The sequence below is a fragment of the Nicotiana tomentosiformis genome, chromosome 9, assembly GCF_000390325.3.
Source record: "Nicotiana tomentosiformis chromosome 9, ASM39032v3, whole genome shotgun sequence".
NCBI lineage: Eukaryota > Viridiplantae > Streptophyta > Magnoliopsida > Solanales > Solanaceae > Nicotiana > Nicotiana tomentosiformis.
In genome coordinates, this window is record NC_090820.1 from 41,564,231 (window position 1) to 41,585,100 (window position 20,870).

Below are 20,870 nucleotides of genomic sequence, written 5' to 3' on the forward strand. Positions count from 1 at the left end.
CGAGTTCTAGTTTGTGTGGTTTCTCGGTCTTCCTTGTATGATCACATCAGAGAGCGTCAGTATGATGACCCCAATGTGGGGATAATGGGGTGTTGCGGATGTAGGATCGGATTTGTGTGCCCATTTTGGATGGGCTACGTGAGTTGATTCTTGAGGAGGCCCACAGTTTGCGGTATTCCATTCATCCGGGTGTCGCAAAGATGTATCAGGACTTGAGGCCACACTATTGGTGGAGGAGGATGAAGAAAGATATAGTGGGATTTGTAGCTCGGTGCCTAAATTGTCAGCAGGTGAAGTACGAGCATTAGAGACCGGGCGAAATGGGAGCGTATCACCATGGACTTCATAATTGGGCCCCCACAAACCTGGAGGAGGTTTGATGCTATTTGGATGATTGTGGATTGGCTGACCAAGCCCGCGCATTTCATTCCAATTAGGACTACCTATTCTTCGAAGTGGTTGGCTGAGATCTACATCCGCGAGATTGTTCTCCTTCACATTATATCGTTGACCATCATTTTAGATCGGGGCACACAATTTAGATCGCATTTTTGTAGAGCAGTGCAACGAGAGTTAGGCACGCGGGTTAAGTTGAGTATAGAATTCCACCCTCAGATGGACGAATAGTCCGAGCGAACTATTCAGATACTGGAGGATATGCTACGCTCTTTTGTCATGGATTTTAGGGGTTCTTAGGATTAGTTCTTACCGCTTGCAGAGTTTTCCTACAATAACAGCTACCAATTGAGCATTCAGATGGCTCCCTATGAGGCTTTGTATGGGAGACGGTGTTGGTCTCCGGTGGATTGGTTTGAGCCGGGTGAGGCTAGGCTATTGGGTATTGACTTGGTTTAGGATGCTTTGGACAAGGTTAAGTTGGTACAGGATCAGCTTTGCATGATGCAGTCTAGACAGAAAAGCTACACCAATCGGACGGTTCTTTATATTGCTTACATGGTAGGAGATAAGGTACTACTCAAAGTTTCACCCATGAAGGGTGTTATGAGGTTCAGGAAGAAGGGCAAGTTGAGCCCTCGGTATATTAGGCCTTTTGAGATGCTTGAGAGGATTGGAGAGATGGCTTACAAGCTTGTATTGCCGCCTAGTCTGTCGAATGTCAACCATGTGTTTTATGTTTCCATGCCCCAAAAGTATGTCGGCAATCCATCTCATGTTTTGGAGTTCAGCACGGTTCAGTTGGATTGTGATTTGACTTATGATGTGGAGTCGGTGACCATTTTGGATCGGCAGGTTCAAAAGTTGAGGTCAAAGAATATAGCTTCAGTAAAGGTGTAGTGGAGAGGTCATCCAGTCGAGGAGGCTACTTGGCAGATCGAGCGGGAAATGCGAAGAAACTATCCACGCCTATTTGAGACTCCATGTATGATTCTAGACCCATTTGAGGATGAAAGTTTGTTTCAGTGGGGGAGGACGTAACGACCCGGCCGGTCATTTTGAGTGTTATAGCCCCTTTTGCCCATTTGTTTCCTATTTTGTGTTTGTTTGTTGTTATGTTACTTGTCGGGGTGGTTGGTTTGGTTCCGGAGATGTCTCGAAATGAGATGGGACAATTAGTCCCAAAGTTGGAAGCCTACGTTGAAAGAGTTCACCGGGTGTTGACTTATGTGTAAATGACTCTGTATGGTGATTTTGGACATTGGAGTGCGTTCGGATATTGATTTGGAGGTTCGTAAGTGATTCGGATCATGTTCGGTGCATTTCAAAACTTTGAAGACTGCTGATTTCTATTATTGTTGGTTTCCTTATATGCGATCGCGAGTGGATGCTCCCGATTGCAAAGAGTATTTGGCGACTGGTGGGGGATTGTGCTATGCATTCACAAAAGGTTATATGCGATCGTGAAGTTTGTGAAGGCAGTACTATGCGAACACGTGTGTCATGTCGTGTTCACGAAGAAGAAAGGAGGAGGCTGGGAGTCCATGCGACTTGTTCTTCGCGATCGCGTGAAGGGTGGCGCGATCACGTAGGTTGAAGATTGTGTGGGTCGCATTCGTGTGTGGAGTTCAACATTCGCGGAGAGTAATTTTGGCAGCTTGTGAACTTGTGTTTCGCGATCGCGAAGCATTTTCCGCGATCGCAAGGAAGAGCACCTGGACAGCATATAAGATTCAAAAATGAGGGTTAGAGTTATATTTCATAATTTAATTTTGGGAGCTCGGATTTAGGCAATTCTTGGAGGGATTTTCAAGGAAGTGATAAGGGTAAGTGATTCTAACTCGGATTTGGTTAATATACATGAATCTATCATTGTTTTTATCATTTAATTAGTTGTAACACCCCAGAAAATTTCGAAGTACATAAGTGTAAAGCCCCGTAAAACTTTGCAAAAGAAATCAGACATTTTGGGTTGAATAATGCACCGGAAAGTAAAGGAAAATATTTGGTGGAAAAGTGCATTTCTGCGGTCCATTATGCGACCGTAGAATCATTCTGCGGACCGCATATTGGCCGCAGAGTGAGGCAGTTAATGGGGTCAGTTGGAAGCAATTATGCGGTAGACTATGCGACCGCATAACTGTTATGTGGTGCACTGTGCGACACAGAACAATTATGCGGACCACAGACTCAGGTAGATATTTGGTCATTTTGGACACCAATTATGCGACCGATATGCGGTCCGCATAACCATTATGCGATCGCATATGCGACCGCAGAACCTATTCCCCAGTTTTATTTTTGTGTTTTTAAAACCCGATTATATATATGTTTTGGGCCATTTTTGAGATATAATCTAACATTTTAGAGTGAGAGAGAGTGCCCTAGAGTGAGAAGGTGTTCTTAAATAATTGTTCTTCAATTATTGCTCAAGTTTTGGAAGATTAAGAAAGCAAGTTGACTAGGTCTTCATCCTAGAGGTAAGATTCTACACCCTAAACCCTAATTTCGAAATCATCTAAAAATGGGTAATTAGCAAGATAATTTATGGCCATGAGAGTTGATTATTTTACATGCATGTGATATCAAGGGGTGTAGGAAGAATGTTGAACTAAGCATGATAAATATTGGGTTGTGGGATGATGGAATCCTCCATAAAAAGACCTTGAAATCTTGTGTGCACCTAGTTTTTGATAAAATACTCAAATGAGCTAGAACCATGATCATCTTCCTAATTTTGATTCAATTTTTTATATTTCAATAATAGATTGAAGTTGCTAAGAATTCTGGAAAATTTTAGAGTTTAAGGAAGATCAATTGAGGTATGTTGGCTAAACTCTTCTCTTAGAATTGAATCCCACGATATTCATGTAAATTATTTAAGTCCCAAGTGATTCATTATGAGACTGGCCATTCCGAGTAAGATTGAGTTGAAAGATATATATATTCAACAAGCATCCTAAATGATTTATTCATGTTATGTTACCAATTGAGGATGTGTTAAAATACAGGTTGTTCATTAATAATGTTTTGACTTTAAGTCAAGTTCAAATGAAGGCTATTATGCCAAATCTTGTGAAATATCTCTATGTGCCTTAGACTATAAATTGCTCACATGTGTACTACACACCTTGATTTGAGTTGTATTTGTTGTTGATGATGATAATGATATTTGAAATTGATAAGTTGAGCATGAAATACTGAATATGGCCAACGTGCCAAGAATGACCTTATGATTATGACCATTAGTGCCAATGAAATAAAAGGATGTGAAAGTATTATGAAATGAGATGATTTATATAAAAAGGTTGATGTCTCAAATAAGACAGCCTAGTTGGTCCGGTCGTGATCGGACACCATGCCGCACACATGGTGGTGATTGTGCTGGAAATTATAATTGAAATTATTATTGTGGTCGATGTCCCTAATGGATAGCCTAGACGATCGGGTCGTGACCGGACTCCGTGTTAAAGACGGTGGTATTGATATTGAGAGAAATTGTGGTTGATGTCTCTACTGAGATAGCCTAGCCGATCGAGTCGTAATCGGACTCCGTGCTAAGAGTACGGTAGTACTGGTTTTGTGAATCATGGTATTGTGAATAGCGGTATTAGTATGGCAAATAATGGTACTGATATTGTGGACAATGGTATATCGATACTAAAAATCTCCCAATGTGAGATATGGAAATTAATTTGAATATTGTCTTGATCTTAAATTGAGGTTTGATGTTGATTAAAGCTTCCTTTGATATTATGATAATCTTGTTTGTATTATTTTTCATTCTATTGAGAGGGTGTTTAGTCATACATACTAGTGCTATTCGACAGTACTAATGTCTCTTTTAACGGGGGCGTTGCATCTTTCAATGGATGCAGGTGGTTCCACAGCATGAGATATTGATCAGTGATAGCAGTGCACCATCTTCCTAGCTGACTTGGTGAGCCCCACTTCATTCTGGGGTCGTGAACCTTTTGTACTTTGTGTATTCTGTTTGAGGTATAGCCGGGGCCTTGTTGCCAGCATTATCATTGCACCCTTCTTTATCTATAGAGGCTACGTAGACATAGTGTGGGTTGTGTATTGGTGCTGGGAAAGAAAAATTATGCTATGTTATGGTTGTATTACTTGTCCATTTGAGACTTTAAAAATGGTGAAATTTGTGGTAAGAAATTGGTAATTGAAGACTTGACCACTTTATTGCTTAATTAAGGAAAACATATATTCTCTTTATTCATGAATGAGTTTGGGTAGAAGGAATCTAACAGGCTTGCTCAGTCGGGTTCACTCAATTGAGCGCCGGTCGCGCTCCTCGATTTTAGGGCGTGACAAGCTTGGTATCAGAGCCTAAGGTTTTAAAGTGTCCTAGGATGTCTCGGAGCCGTGTCTAGTAGAGTCCTTATTATCTGTGTGTTGTCGATCACTTCTATAATTAGGATGCTACATGGGCATTTAGGAATTTTATCCTTCTTTGATATTCTGAATCGTGCAATGAAACTGGTTGTGAAACTATTCTTCCTCCAACTCGTGCGTTGAGGTTCAAGGTAAGTTTAAATGCTCTTTTGGTTTATTCCAAGTAATGTTGTCATGTGACATGACGAATGGGTAAAGGCTTGAATATTAAACAGATGGCATGTGTATCATGTTGAATGAATAGTATGACATATGAGAGAAGTATATCGTACCATGAGCATACTTTATATGAGAAGAATGCTAGAAGTGATTACCCACCTCGAAAGAGGTAGTGACGTGATAAATAAGACATAAGCTTAACTAGTACATGTGGATAGTGTGGGAGCCACGTATATGATTCTAAGATGTAAACATGTTACATAGGCACGTGATATATGAAAGGCATGGCCTGGAGAGTAATGATAGATGTGTAGGTCTCTCACGGGAGACAAGAAGTTATGAACGGAGAGTTGATTGAACCCACAATGAGAAGACCCTAGCACTATGAACGTTATAAGAATCCTAGGAATGTGCGAAGTGGTTTTACACTCCAAAAAGGATATTGACATGAGGGAGTTGGATCCCAAGCCTATGTGGCTGAATAAGAGTAGAGAACATATGAGGTTAATACCATGGTGACTTAAATCTCCCTAATAGTCGAACATATATATGAGGGATAGAGACATGAGACATATGTCCCTGAAGTTGCTAAATTTAAGACTTGTGTCAAAATGTGAATCATTCACCCCAAGTGGGGGAGGAAGGGCCATAGAGAGGCCACTTAAATACAATGAAACAAGAGTAAGACCATGTAGCTATGATGTTTGAATATTTTTGTTGAAGGCAAGTGTAGTCTAGAAAAGAGATAATGGGTAGCATGATTCTCTGAAAGGATATGCTAATGATAGACCACTAGTACCCCAAAAAGGTGGAAGGTTAAGGAAGGTAAATTCTTTATACATGGCAATGTGAATGATAGGATCAACGATCCTAGAAACTAAAAGTATGTTTACAAAGGGATTATATACTTGTTAGGGGGTCAGGAACAATGGAACCCAAGGAAGTAATACAGGTCAAATGTGAAAGGTTGCGAGTTTTTAGAATGAGTTAATCACGGATTTGCGATTTAGCTAAACCTCTAAGGCTTTAAGAAAGACAGAACGAGTGGAAAAGATAAATGTGACGTTATAATAACCCAAGAGTGCATCGGTACTTGATGGAGAGTCTCTTAAGAATCTTACAAGTAAGGAAGTGTTAAGTGATACATGGATGAACACACTTTCCCACAGATATCCCAACAAGTGTTGAGAGGCGAGTAGGATGAATTCCCAACTAAGGGAAAGACCACGTAACGTATGGAAGGGTGCATAGCTATTCAATAACTAGGGAGAATGAGGCGAGCAAAATTGGAAGAAAATCTATAAATTGAGATGGTCATGGTTATCGCAAAATAGTTCGTATCGGAATGGTGGACTCGCCTAGAGCACTAGTGTTAATAGAAGATATAACTGATCAACTGTAATGCAACCGACTTGAGTGATGCCGAATATCAACTAAAAGATATAGAGGGCGTTCATGTCTACATATTATATTGGAAAGTGAGACTACTGGTGATGAAGTGGTGGTGTGATAAACTCAACAAACGAGACACAATGATACTACGAGTTCATGGGAGTGAATGCTCTAGTCACAAAGGAAATATAGTATCAACATATTGTCTAGACCAAAGGGGAAATGTTTGAAACAGATTAAGAGAGATTGAACACTTGTTACGAACCAACCATGTTTAACATGATCTTAGGCTGCAATACCAGGAAACACTATTGGTAACTATAATACGGGGCATAAGGTGAGTTACTCATCGAGGATGGAATCAAGTGGACTAAGTCCTACACTTATAAGGAAAGCAAGAAATCGTCGTTGAAGAATTTAGGAGGATCTCAAGTTTCAGGAAAGGCCATGTTCGGGTTAAATATATATGAAAGGTATCGATATATATTTTGGGAAGTGTTTAGCAGTAAAGAGAAATCATGAGAATGGTCACCAGGGAAGTATAATGGTTTCTTAAAATCCTATAAGACTTATAATGAGGAAAAAGGATGGCTAATAAAGGTATGAGCATGTTGTTACTTCACATATTGAGGCAATACCATGCAAGTTGATGTTATTAGGATGTGCGCGCAAGCTAGTAGATGTTATTCGTTTGAAACAGATGGTCCCATAAGAAAACTGGCCTAGTAATGTATTTTGTTGAGAAATTTGGAAAAATAAGTTGCAAATACTAATAAGATCATAACCGTATCAAGGAAATTTTTGTAGAACTCAATTTCTAGGAGGTCATATAAAATAGAAATCTGATATAGATGTTCCACTAATGATGAAATATGCCAAGATGATCATTTATACCTTTAGGCAACTCAAGAATCATGAGAAAAATAATCCAACACATGACTTAGGACTTGCGGTTGTGATTTATACATTAAAGGTTTGGCGTCATTAATTGTATGGGGTCCAGGTGGACATATTCACGGACCAAAAGATCCTTCAATATATTTACAAATAGAAGAAATTGAATCTAAGGTGGAGAAGATGTCATGAGTTACGTAATGATTACGATATCAATATTCTATAGCATCCGGGGAAGCCAACGTTGTGGTGGATGCTCTTACCCGGAAATCTATGGGTAGCTTAGCACACTTGGAGGCATACCAAAGGCCATTGGTCAATGAAGTTCACGGATTGGCTAGTTTAGGAGTTTGTCTTGCGGACTCTAGTGAAGGAGGGGTAATTGTGAAAAATAGGGTTGAATCATCTCTTGTTGTGGAAGTCAAAGAGAAGGAATACAACGATCCATTGTTGGCACAATTGAAAGAGGGTGTTCATGAACATAAGACTATGTCTTTTTCTCTCGGCTTGGATGATGGTACAATAAGGTACCAAGGGTGGTTATGTGTTCCAAATGTGGATGGTCTTTGGGAAAGAATCATTAACGAGGCTCACCAGAAGAGAAATATATCATGATCTTAAGGAGGTCTATTGGTGGAACAATATGAAGAGAAATATATCAGAATTTGTGGCGAGATGTCCAAATTATCAGCAGGTGAAGGCCGAACACCAGAAGCCCGGTGGGTTGGCACATAATATAGAAATTCCAATGTGGAAGTGGGAAATGATTAATATGGACTTTGTGGTAGGATTTCCTCGTACTCCTCGTAAGTTTGACTCGATTTGAGTGATTGTGGATCGACTCACCAAATCAGCACACCTTTTACCGGTTAAGTCTACCGACACAGTGGAGCAGTATGCTCAATTATATATCAAAGAAATAGTCAGGTTGCATGGCACCCCAGTTTCCATCATTTCAGACTGGGAGCACAATTCACTGCTAACTTTTGGATGAGATTTCAGCAAGGTTTGGGTACTCAGGTGAATCTTAGTACAACCTTTCACCTACAGACTGACAGGCAGGCAGAGCGGACTATTCAGATGCTTGAGGATATGTTGCATGCTTGTGTTCTAGACTTCAAAGGTAGCTGGGATGATAATTTACCACTCATAGAATTTGCATACAACAATAGCTATCATGTTATCATTCAAATGGCATCGTTCGAGGCTTTATATGGTAGGAGATGTAAATCTCCCCTTAGGTGGTTCGTAATTGGGGAAGCAGAGTTGATAGGGCCAAACCTCGTGCATCAGGCTATGGAAAAAGTTAAAATCATTAAGGAGCAGTTAAAGACTGCTGAGAGTCGTCAAAAATTCTATTCGGATGTTCGTCGTAGGGATTTGGAGTTCAAAAAAAGATGATTGGGTATTCTTGAAGGTTTCCCCCATGAAGGGTGTAATGCCATTTGGTAAGAAAGGGAAATAGAGTCCGAGGTATGTCGGACCGTAGAATATCATTCCGAGGATTGGTAAGGTGGCATACAAGCTTGAACTACCACCCAAGATGTTATTAGTACACCCGGTGTTTTATGTGTCTATGTTGAGGAAAGTAGTTGGAGATCTGACACTCATTGTTCTGGTTGAGACTATTGAGGTACATGAGAAATTGACTTACGAAGAGATTCCGGTTTCTATTATTGATCGCTAAGTCCGAAAATTGAGAAATAAACAAATTACCTCCGTAAAAGTGTTATGGCGAAACCAACAGGTTGAAGAGGCTACTTGGGAGGCCGAGGAAGAAATGAAGAAAAAGTATCCTTATTTGTTTGAATGACCATGTATTTATAAAGTTGTGATCCAGGAAAATTATAAGACTTACTTTCTATGAATTATATATGATTTGTACATTTGATGTTCAGGGTGTTCTGTTCTGGAAATATATATTGCTTATGATGCCACAGTTGGTGTTGTTTTGTATTATGTTACGCCGTTGGATTATGTATATACTGTTAGAATGTGTTTCTGGGGCTCTCTGACAGGTGGATAGGCCAAATTACAAAGGAAACTCTAGCGAAAGTTTTGGAAATTTAGGGAGTTAGTCAAAATTGGGACTGCTAGTTTGTCGTATAGAAGAAACTAAGTTGCATAAGATGCTAATGACGGATTTTTACCCTCATTCGAGGACGAAAAATCCTAAGCAGGGGAGAATGTAACACCTCGAAAATTTTCAAAGTACTTAAGTGTAAAACCACGTAAAAATTTTCAAAAGAAAGTAATGTTTCATTGTGCCGAATTGATTTTACGTGTTGGGTCTCGGACATTTTGGGTTGAACAATGCACCGAAAAGTAAAGAAACATATTTGGCGGAAAAGTGCATTTCTGCGGTCCATTATGAGACCGCATAATGGCCGCAGAGTGAGGCACTTAATGAGGTAAGTTGGAAGAAATTATGCGGTCGACTATGCATCCGCATAACTGTTATGCGGTGTACTATGCGACCGCGGAACAGTTATGCGGACCGCATAGTGACCGTAGACTCAAGCAGATTTTTGGTCATTTTGGACACCAATTATGCGATCGATATGCGGTCCGCATAACCATTATGCAGTCGCATATTCGACCGCAAAATCTGTTCCGGGGCTTCATTTTTGGATTTTTAAAACCCGACCCTACTTCATTAAATATAGGTTTTGGGCCATTTTTGAGATATAATCTGACATTTTAGAGTGAGAGAGAGTGCCCTAGAGTGAGAAGGTATTCTTCAATAATTGTTCTTCAATTCTTGCTCAAGTTTTGGAAGATTAAGAAGGCAAGCTGACTAGGTCTTCATTCTAGAGGTAAGATTCTACACCCTAGCCCTAATTTCGAAATCATCTGAAAATGGATAATTAGCAAGATGATTTTTGGGCATGAGAGTTGATTATTTTACATGTATGTGATATCAAGGGGTGTAGAAAGATTGTTGAACAAAGCATGGTAAAGATTCTTTATTAATTCATGCCATGATTGGCTTATTTTAGCACTTGGACAGGATCCGCCCCTCTGAAGTCTAGTTTAATAGCAGTGAGTGCAGGTACCTATTAAGTGTCGAGCGCGTGTGTAGAGTGCGATTGTCGAGTGGGAGTGTCGAGTGATTGGGAGGACTGAGTGACCGTGAGTATTGAATGACTGTGAGGATTGAGTGAATGGGAGGACTCACTGAATTCATACTCCGAGAGTATGTATATGATTTTATCGCTGTGTTGCATTACAATTGGCATGCATAATTGAAATGTAGATATAGTGATGTATCATTCCTCATTTCAGTCACACTTGGCATATTTTATCTGTTTTAAGCTTAAACTGTTGAACTTGAAAGCATATCTATATTTTTCTACTGTTAAATTATGTATTTGGATTGTACCTGTTGAGCTCGTCACTGCTTTCAGCCCAAGGTTAGTCTTGTTACTTATTGAGTACATTGGGTCGGTTGTACTTATACTACACGCTGCACTTCATGTGTAGATTCAGGTACTTCCTTGTACGTCGGCTGCTAGCTTAGCTTTTATCTTTTGGAGACTAATGAGGTAGCTGCCTTGGCGTCCGCAAACCTTGACTCTCCTTCTTTTCATTTATCTATATTGTTCTATCTTTCTAGACAGTGTTTTTAGCAGTCAGATTATATTATCATTTAGATGCTCATGTACTCAGTGACACCCGGATTTTTGGGAATATTGTATTTAGTCGCGGTATTTTTCTCATCAGTATTTATGAGACTTTTACTCTTGAGCTTATTTTACTATGTTTTCAAGCTTAAAGATGCGTGATTTATTGGGATTGTCGGTTTGTCTAGTATTGTGATAGGCGTCATCACGACATGTGAGATTTGGGTCGTGACAGCAAGGTAAGATATCCGCCTTTTGGTAATGTGGTAGAATTATTTTGGAATAACGTTACAGAAAGGGAGAATATTAAGAGATCTGTAATTATAGTAAAATCCTACTCCGCAGCTATTCAAGAATAAGAAGTGGCATTCACTAATTTATAATTGTATTCATCTAATTTAAATGCTTCCGTTGTTGAGATACTAGTCATTTTCGTTCACTATTAAGTACTTCTATAAAGAATGATCATTAAATACAATTTCCATTAAAGATGAATTTGTTTGTATAGTTATTAATTGTAACTCCTCCATTTATGTATTGCTGGTAAACGTAAAAGAAGTGGCTTGCAGAAGATGCTTTAGTTTTAAAGGGTATAACCGTCCATTATCAATTAAAAAAGATATTTTCGTTTTATATTTCAGTTTATGTGTTCATGTTTTTAGTATAGTATGATGATGTGGTCGTGCTTGATTGAAAATATATATTTAAAAAAATTAAAACTTATTATCTTAAAATTACCAAGTAATTTTTGTGGCTATAGAAATATGTCATTAAGAGTAACATGAGATCAAGTTTTAGATATAGAAGCTACCCTTTTTTTTGGCAACAGTCTCTTAAAAAATAGTTAATAGTATCATATGAAATGAAACATGAACTCAATAGTCAAACTTAATTTTATACGGTGGTAGCAGTATGAGTTTAAAAGTTGCTGATTAAAGTGATACACTTGTCAACAATTCTTACAAATTGGCAACAATTTCATACAGTGAAATACAATATCACATAAATAATATTTGAAGTATACGCATTGAGAATCTCCTCGGAATAAACATTAATAACAAAATTATCCTCTTGATTTGAGAGTACCGTTGATGTATAAATAAACAGGGAGTGGCAAGTCATGATCATCGATCACATAGGAGTATTTCCGATCGTAGTACCAATCGCCAAATACCTCAATGGTAGTCTGCATATATAAACACTCCATTTAATTAACAAAATGAAAGAAATGCTTCTTTTTCTTTCTGCTTTTCCTAAAATTGCGAAAGTTTTCACAGTTAACCAATAAACATAATACATCATTGAATCGATATTTTGAAGTACCCAATAATACAAAAGATGTTAGTATAAACATTTAGTGCATAAAGTAATAAGGGTACATATAAATATCGAGGATTTTAATTTTTACATAACAAAAGAAAATAGATTATCCCGAGGGAAAAAAAAAGTCTACAACAAAGTTCAAAGTTATAAACATACGTCAGCTGATCAAATGGACAATTGTTTTGGGTCACATGAAGACGAAAGTCCAAATGGGAAAGTTACCAAATCTGACTTAAGTCCAAATGAACTTTGACAGCAAATTGATCCAGCCATTAGCAACTAAATTTCAGTGAATTGCGGGAAAAGAAATGCACTAGTCAGCTAAGTAAATTGCTAACTATCCCTTAGTATGATCCAATCATGGAGAAACCTGGTAGCAAGCCTAGAAGGACTTGACCAATTTGTGCAACTTAACTGTTATTTTTAAATTCTAAGTATCTAATACGCGACTACTCGTATAAGTTAGTATCCAATCATCGCATCAGTACGCAAAACCAATCCAATTAAATTCAACTCAATTACTTTTAGAAATTTCTTTATTTTCAGCTTTTAACTTGAACCCGTAAAGGAACAGCAGAGTTCTCTTTTCCATGGCATATCGACTTTTATGGCGGATGTATCACCCGGTTCAATTGAACACATAACTTTTGACGTGGAATAAAAATTTATGTGTAAAAATTCATTAAAATTACAAAAATGGTAGATCTGAACCCATAACTTTAAAAATATAATGGGTTCAATACCAAAAACGTTGAACCCATAAGATTTAAAACCTGGATCCGCCTCTGAATTTTATCGCAATCTATTATTTGTGGCTTGAATTTGTTTAACCACAAAAGAGGTACCGTTGAATTTGCACTACTAAAAATTCGGCAAAAACCGACCAACTTTGGTCGGTTTTCTTTGGCGCAAAAATGCGGGAAACTATTTTTGAGTTCCGCGAAATTTATGTTTCAAGAAACCGACCAACTTTGGTCGGTTTTTTAATTAAAATAAATAAAAATTAATATTAAAAATTTGGTCGGTTAATTCGGCGGGTCATTTAAAAAAACCGACCAACTTTGATCGGTAATTTTACTTTTTAATAAAACCGACCAACTTTGGTCGGTTATTTTCGTGCGAAAATACAATTAAAGAGTATAAATCAAATAAAATACAGTCTTAAAACAAAATGTACCAATGGTCTAGTGGTAGTATAGTATCCTGCCACAGTACAGACTCCGGTTCGATTCTCAGATGGTGAATCTTTTTATTACATAACTAAAATACCGACCAACTTTGGTCGGTTTTTTCTTGCAATATTTTGTTTTTTTGAATTTAATTGACCGACCAAAGTTGGTCGGTAATTTCCGACCAACTTTTGTCGGTATTCCTTTCCGACCACAAAAATACCGTCCACACGTAAATGGTCGCGTTTTGGTCAGTTTTTTGCCATTACCGACCAACGTTGGTCGATTTTTACCGGATTTCTAGTAGTGTTGTAAACATGATTTATAGACAAATATATTAAATTGATCTGATTAATAAAATAACGAAGAATAAAGGAAATAAAATAAGGATAATTAAAGAAAAAATAAGCCTAGGTTAATCCCACCGGAATTAAGAATAACTGAAAACTCTTGATAACAATCTTATAAAGTTTAGGAAAATGAGAGAAAGAATGATAGCCTTTGTAGTTCTAGTATTTCGTGTCCCTACATTGAGTAAAAATATTATTATTTATAGTTAAATATGAGGAGACAAGATCCCCAAACCATACCCGCTTAAAGATGAATAAAATTCCCTTTTTGATGGCTGCATAACGTTGGAAATAAATTCTATGATTTTCTGCAATGGCTGCTCCTTTAATTTTGCTCTTTCCAGCCGGTAACTCACTCTCAAATTCTCTTCCCCGACCTCTACTTCTTCAGAATTTACACAATACCGGTTATGTGTTGCTATCCGGTATTAATTATCTACTAACTCAACTCCACCCTATCATCACTACCACGTGTCTGCTCGAGAAACGTACACCTGTAAACTATAAATTTTACCTAATACAGATAGTCCCCCTACATTTCAGTGAATGTGACCGGGAAGTAGATAAGACCTTCTCTTTTCTTGACGGAAAAGTTCTTGAACGACGTCTAACGCATGAAATAACGCAAGTCTCTTTGCATTTAATGGGCTTAACATGTGTTCCTCCACGATTTGATGAACATGTTCGCCAGTTACCTTGGTAATGATGGCTTTATAATAAACCACCTATAAAGCCCCCCACCCCCAAATTGTATCTTTCACTTTTCCCGCACCTCTTCAACAAATCTCTTAGAAATGTCTGCAATTCCCTTTTCTCAGCAAAACTTTCGAGTTTGAATATCAAATTTCACTTTTTTAGTCACTGTGTCTTCTGTTATTTTCTTCTTCGGCAACTCATCTTCTACCACCAAACAACACTATATTACGATGAGTTCATCTCTTTCTTCATCCACCAAGGCTAGGACTTATATCAGTGATGGACCATCCAAGAATAGCGAACCCAAGAACTCTAACACTGAACCTGTCACAACAAATATAATCATCCCTTCTAAATGGTCTTTTAAAAGGATCTTTAGGTCCAAAATACTTACTCCAACTCTGATGACGACAAAAATAGAGCGATTGGTGAATATCCTTCTTCTATTTGCCCGGCTAGTATCCCCATTATAAAGGAGGATTATGACTTGAAGAATAATGAAGTTTTGACCCGACTCAAAGTGGAGAGGGTAACTTTCAGCAAATCAGGGTATGTTTTCGTTTATACATACCCTTTTACCCTCAGACTTAAAAAGAAAATAGATCCGATCATTCTTAAATTTTGCCGGAATTATCAAGTCTGTTTGGCTCAAGTGGTCCGACGATATGGCATGCGGTATCTTGTCTCTAGTAACTGTTTTCCCGGACACAAGAAAATCTTACTCTTACACATTTAATCTGCCTTTATGCTCTCAAGATCTTCTGAGGAGTCGTGATCAAACTCAGCAAACGTGGTCACAATGTTATCATCACTAGTGTAGATAATGATGATGATCGTGGTTAGATGGAGAGGTTAGCGACCTCCCGGAGATATTTTACCAGCATCAGCTTCCCACATTCATGAAGCTTGGAATTATACACGTAAGTCATCTCAAATATCTCTATCTTTTTCATTTTAAAAGTGTTCTCACTCATTATTAAACTTTTCTTCCTTCTATTTTAGCCACTCTCTGGGTTTCCTTAGTAGTAGAGAACCTAACCCAATAAGTTCAAAAACATTTGGATACTTCCACGTCGGAACTCCCCTTGTGGAAGAAAATTTAAATAAAGAAAAATTGAAAGTGCAAAAATCACGGTAAGAACATCTTCATATTTCTCTTCTTGTTGACATGTGCCTTCATTTGGTAATAGATTGTTAACTTATCATGCTCCAACCTCAGGCCTTCTAAAGGAGTCATGCGTTTGTCCGGTTGTTGAGGTTTTACTCGACCCGAAGGTGGCCCAACAATGATTTCAAGAGGCCCTTGACCGAAAAGGTCTCGTGATGTATCTCTCGCTTCCGGTGAAGGCACACCATCAATCAGTCCCTGGCCTAAGGCGAAGAAACCAAAAAGAAAGCATTCCTCTAAGACTGAGGCTAAAGAGAAGCCCCTGGTTATAGAGGAGAATCTAGGAGGACTGGACACTATGGTCCTTGATGAAGAAGAAACCGAGGACGATACTAAAACAATTTCTCTTCTAAGAAGAAGTAAAAGAAGAACATATATAGTTCAACCGGAGGATGTGGAGGAACTCTTTAGAGAGTCTAAATTGGCTTAAATGACTGACTCTCCTTTTTGGGCTCCTATTTTTCTCACCGACCAGAGGTGTTCTGCTCCAGGTGCTACCCCAACTTTTGCTCCACTACTGGCTATTGTTCTTCCCCCAATCACCATCGATCGAGAGCAAGGTGCATGTTACCCACGGTCACATAATCAAGGGAACATAGAAAATATCTTTGCGGCTTCCATCTGAAACCCTAATGTTAAACGAAGTATTACCTTTACTTTTCTATATGAATTCCACTTACTCGCCAAACCGGCTGTTGTAGCCAATTACTTGAAACCTCTGGTTATGGAAAAGATTGGATGAAAATAGATGCTCTTTTCGCCGAAGTTTTAATCAACAACATCATGCATCTTTCTACTCAGGTACCATTATTTTTCCCCTCTTGTTCTTCACACTTATTTTTCACCATGGTCGATTATTTTAAAATTAACCTTACAGGCTAACATTCTTGTTTCTGAGGGTTTGTAAAGGGTGATACTTTATAAGGAAGCACTTCAAACTGGGTAGGATCAACTTGTTGATGCCTTTCGGTCCTAGAGGCAGAACTTGCTCAATTGGGCAAACTCAAAGCCAAATTGGGGTAAATGGAGCAAGAAAAAATGGCTTATAATCAAGAAGTCACTCAACAACATGTCGAGCTTGATGCATTGAAAATTAAATGGGTAGAGTTGCAGGATGTTGTTACTTGGGCTACGGAGTGTGAGTTTGCTTCCTTGGAACGAATCAGCAACTTGGAAGCTAATTGACGCTCAAAGACCAAGGAAGCTACTACATCCGAAGATAAGAGGGCCAAAATGGAGGATAGGTTCTGAAAGGTCATAGAATAAAATCTTGAGCACACCAAAACCAAATCCGATCTCCTAGGGGATTACAACATTGTAAATTTGACAATGAGCGGGTGCAGTGGAAAATCCAAGAACTCCGAGAGAGATTGTGAACTCAAGAGGATTCTTTCTTGCTCGGGAAAACTCATGTTGTTTACACTATAAGAAGCAAGACTTTGGAGGATGCTAAAAATGGCATTGCAAATATAGACGACTGCATTGTCGAAACTCTTGCTTTAGAAACAACCTCCTTTGAAAACATTTTTGTTCGTCCAACTGCTTCAAGCTCTTCAAATACTTTCTCCAAATCCTCAAAAATTCAAGAGGAAGGTGAAGACGTTGAGGTCGAAAATGAGCAACCTTTAAGTCCAAAAATGGAGAAGAAGCTTGTCAACTTTCATCCTCTACTAATAACGCGGATTGATATATTTTACAAAGTTGTTTTTTTTTTTTAAATAATTCTTGTAACTATAATTCATGTAACTATTCCGAACTCACTTTTTGGCCCGGAATTTTAAAATGAAAGATCCCTTTCTTACTTAACCTCTCAGGGTGTTTAGTTAGAAAAGATACATTTTTGATCTATGCTTTTCTATTAATAAAGTTCGGGGATTTTTGCCTCCGATTAACTTTATTATCGAGTATTTATACTATCAATTTTTAATCTTTAAGTAGAAAGGTTTTTTAAGAGAGGACCCTTACGTTTACGGTGCTCTTGAAGAAGACATCTCTTGTTTATTCCGGCACTTATGTTTGATATTTAAACAATATTCAAATAAAGGGAACACCACGTCTCTTGGGCAAGAAATAAGAGATAAAAATAAAAGAACTTTTATTTATTCATTCTATTTTCAAAAGTATATTTAGTCAAGAAAGAAACTATTTCCGAATAAACGAACTGCCAATACATTTGGCTAATTTCTTCTTCTTATTTCTACAAGGCTGGATGTACAGTCCCCGTTCCTGACTTGAGGTTATTCATAACAATTGAACTTCTAAGTTCAAAACATGTCAACATGTTCCCCGATTTTAGCAGTCCCCGGTATTGCTGCGTTACCAGATATTACACTTGCTTTTTTGAAGGTAGCACGGACACTTTTAGTGTTTTTTATCACGATCTGATACCAATAGCAATAGCTCCCCCCACCTCCCCTGTTCAAATTCAAAGTATGAGGTTCGAATACTGAATTTTCAGTTGTCATCAGCAACTTGCATTCGTAATACACTTTACGTTGCTGCCTCCAGAAAAATCCATTAAGGACAAAAACTGATCGAAGAAAAAAAGAGTGTAGAGCGTACTTTCAGTATAATCATCAATCTTCAACACTAGTATTTTTTGAGATGACTCGTGTTCCAGTTGCTTAGTAATTTAACTCCATCTTTATTTTTCAGCTGATATGAGCATTTTCTGGTTACAACTGAAATCCGGTAAGGTCATTCCCAATTTGGTCCCAGTTTTCCAGCATTGACTTCTCGAGTATTATAAGTCACTTTCCCGAGACCAAGTCTCTTACTTTAAATTAACGGGGAATTTCTCTACGATTATAATACCTTTCCATTCTTTGCTTATGTGTAATCATCCTCACATATGCCAAATCTTGATAGTCATCAAGCAAATCATGCCTAACCGACATTGCTTCAGCATTTTTCTGCTCGCTTGTCCGGGAAAACACATAGGTTGTTCACTTATCTCCACCGAAATTAGAGCTTCCACTCCATATACAAGGGAGAAAGATATTTATCCTGTGCTCGATTTTGCCATAGTTCGGAATGCCCATAGTACTCTTAGTAAATCCTCAGGATACCTACCTTTTGCATCCTTAACTTCTTTTTGAAGCTTTGAATTATCACCTTGTTTGTTGACTCTTCTTGTCCATTATCAATCGGATGATACAGAGTTGACGTAGTCCTTTTATTTTCAATCCCTCAAAATATTTTGTGACTTTGGAGCCTATGAATTGTGGCTCATTGTCACATGCAATTTCTTTTGGCACTCCAAATTGACAAATAATGTGATCCCAAATAAAATCTATCACCTCTTGTTCTCCAACCTTCTTGAAAGTACCTACTTCAACTCATTTAATAAAATAATCAATCATAATCAAAAGAAATTTTACCTGATCGGGTCCCTAAGCCAGAGTTCTAATTATATTCGTTCCTTATTTCATTAACGGCCATGGCGACACAACTAAATGCAAAAGTTGAGCCGACTAGTATATTAACTGACCATAACAATGACATTCATCATATTTTTTGTACAAACATCTTTCTCTAGTATAGTTGTCCATCAAAAGGACAATACCCAGCAACTATTGTTCAAAGTGCTCGGGAGGCTTTACAATCCTCAAGCAATTTTTCATGTCTTAGATATTCAATAAAGTCATTTCTCCAATCCCATACGAGATTTGTTGAATTTACTTTGCAATAACCATCCACATCTAGGACTGAATGCAACAACTGTACAACAGAACTAGAATCAGTGCCCTTCAACTCTATTTAAGACCCCAAGTTAGCTAGTGCATTAGCCTCCACAATGTCCTCTCTTGGAATATGGATCACCGACCACTCCCTGAACCAGGAAAGTAAAACTTGGACTTTGTTTAAGTACTTCTGCATTCATTTTTATTTAGCATCAAAAACTCCATATATTTAATTAACCACTAGCTAAGAAATACACTTTACTTCAATCACTTCGGAGTCTAGTCCCGGGGCTAATTCGAGTCCTACAACCATAGCTTTATATCAGGCTTTACTGTTAGTTAAAAGAACAGTTCGTATGGCCTGCCTTAGGATTTCTCCTGAAGGATTAATTAACACTATCCCAATACTAGATCCTTTCACGTTGGATGCCCCATCCGTAAACAATGTCCAAACTCCAGACACAGTTCCCGATACCAACATTGCTTCTTTTGCAGCTAAAGGCGTCATCCCCAAACTAAAGTCAGCCACAAATTCGACTAAGACTTGTGATTTAATTTCAGTATGCAGTTTGTATCAAATTCACTAATTACAACCGCCCATTTAACCAATCGACCCGATTACTCAGGTTTATGGAGGACATTCCTTAGGGGGGAAATTGTCACAACGGCTATAGGGTGACACTAAAAGTAGGGCCTGAGCTTTTGAGAGATATCTACGAGAGCTAGAGTCAACTTTTTCAAGTGCGGGTATCAAGTTTTTGCACTTGATAGTATTTTACTAACATAGTAAATCAGGTATTGTGTACCTTCATCTTTCCAGAACAGAATACACTTACCGCAACATCTGACACCGCCAAATACACTAACTATTAATCTTCATCCTTTGGTTTGGATATTAAAGGTGGACTATATAAGTATTTCTTCAAATTCTTCAATGCTTATTGGAATTCTTGTGTCCATGAGAAGTCATTCTTCTTTTTTAATAATGCAAAGAACCAGTGACACTTTTCTAAGGATCTTGATATAAACCTACTAAGGGTTGCCAATCTTGTCAACCTTTGCACCTCTTTTGCGCTATTCAGATGATCACGAATATCTTCTATGGCTTTGATATTGTCTGGATTTACTTCAATTCCCCGTTATAAAACCAAGAAACCGAGAAATGTTCCGCACATCAACTCAAAAAGCACATTCCTCTGGGTTAAACTTCATATTATACTTTCTTAAGATGTCAAATATTTCTTGTAGATGAGTCAAATAGTTCCTTTCACTAAGAGAATTAACCAACATATCGTCAATATAAAATTCTATAGTTTTACCAATTTGACATTCGAATATCTTATTAACGAGCTGATGATAGGTGGCTCCGGCATTTTTGAGCCCAAAAGGCATCATATTATAAAAGTAAGGACCAAAATTAGTAATAAGTGATATTTTTTCTTGATCCTCCGGGTGCATCCTTATTTGATTATACTTGGAGTACTATCACTAAAACTCATCAACTCATGCCTAGTCATAGTATCGATTATTTGAGCAACATTTGGCAACGAAAAAGAGTCTTTAGGGCAAGCCTTATTCAAATCATTAAAATCAATAAACATTCT

At 38.0% G+C, this 20,870-nt stretch overlaps 1 protein-coding gene across 4 annotated transcripts in view; it reads right to left on the reverse strand.

The window, feature by feature from the left end:
• Positions 1–11,747: 11,747 nt before the first annotated feature.
• Positions 11,748–20,870, reverse strand: part of LOC104087809 (pectin acetylesterase 8-like) — a 46,853-nt gene continuing 37,730 nt past the window's right edge. For all 4 annotated transcript variants that reach the window (XM_033653874.2, XM_009592369.4, XM_009592370.4 and 1 more), the window contains one exon: positions 11,748–12,063. In XM_033653874.2, coding sequence (XP_033509765.1) covers positions 11,941–12,063 — 123 coding nt within the window. In that variant the 3' untranslated portion in view covers positions 11,748–11,940. The remainder of the gene's footprint in view (positions 12,064–20,870) is intronic.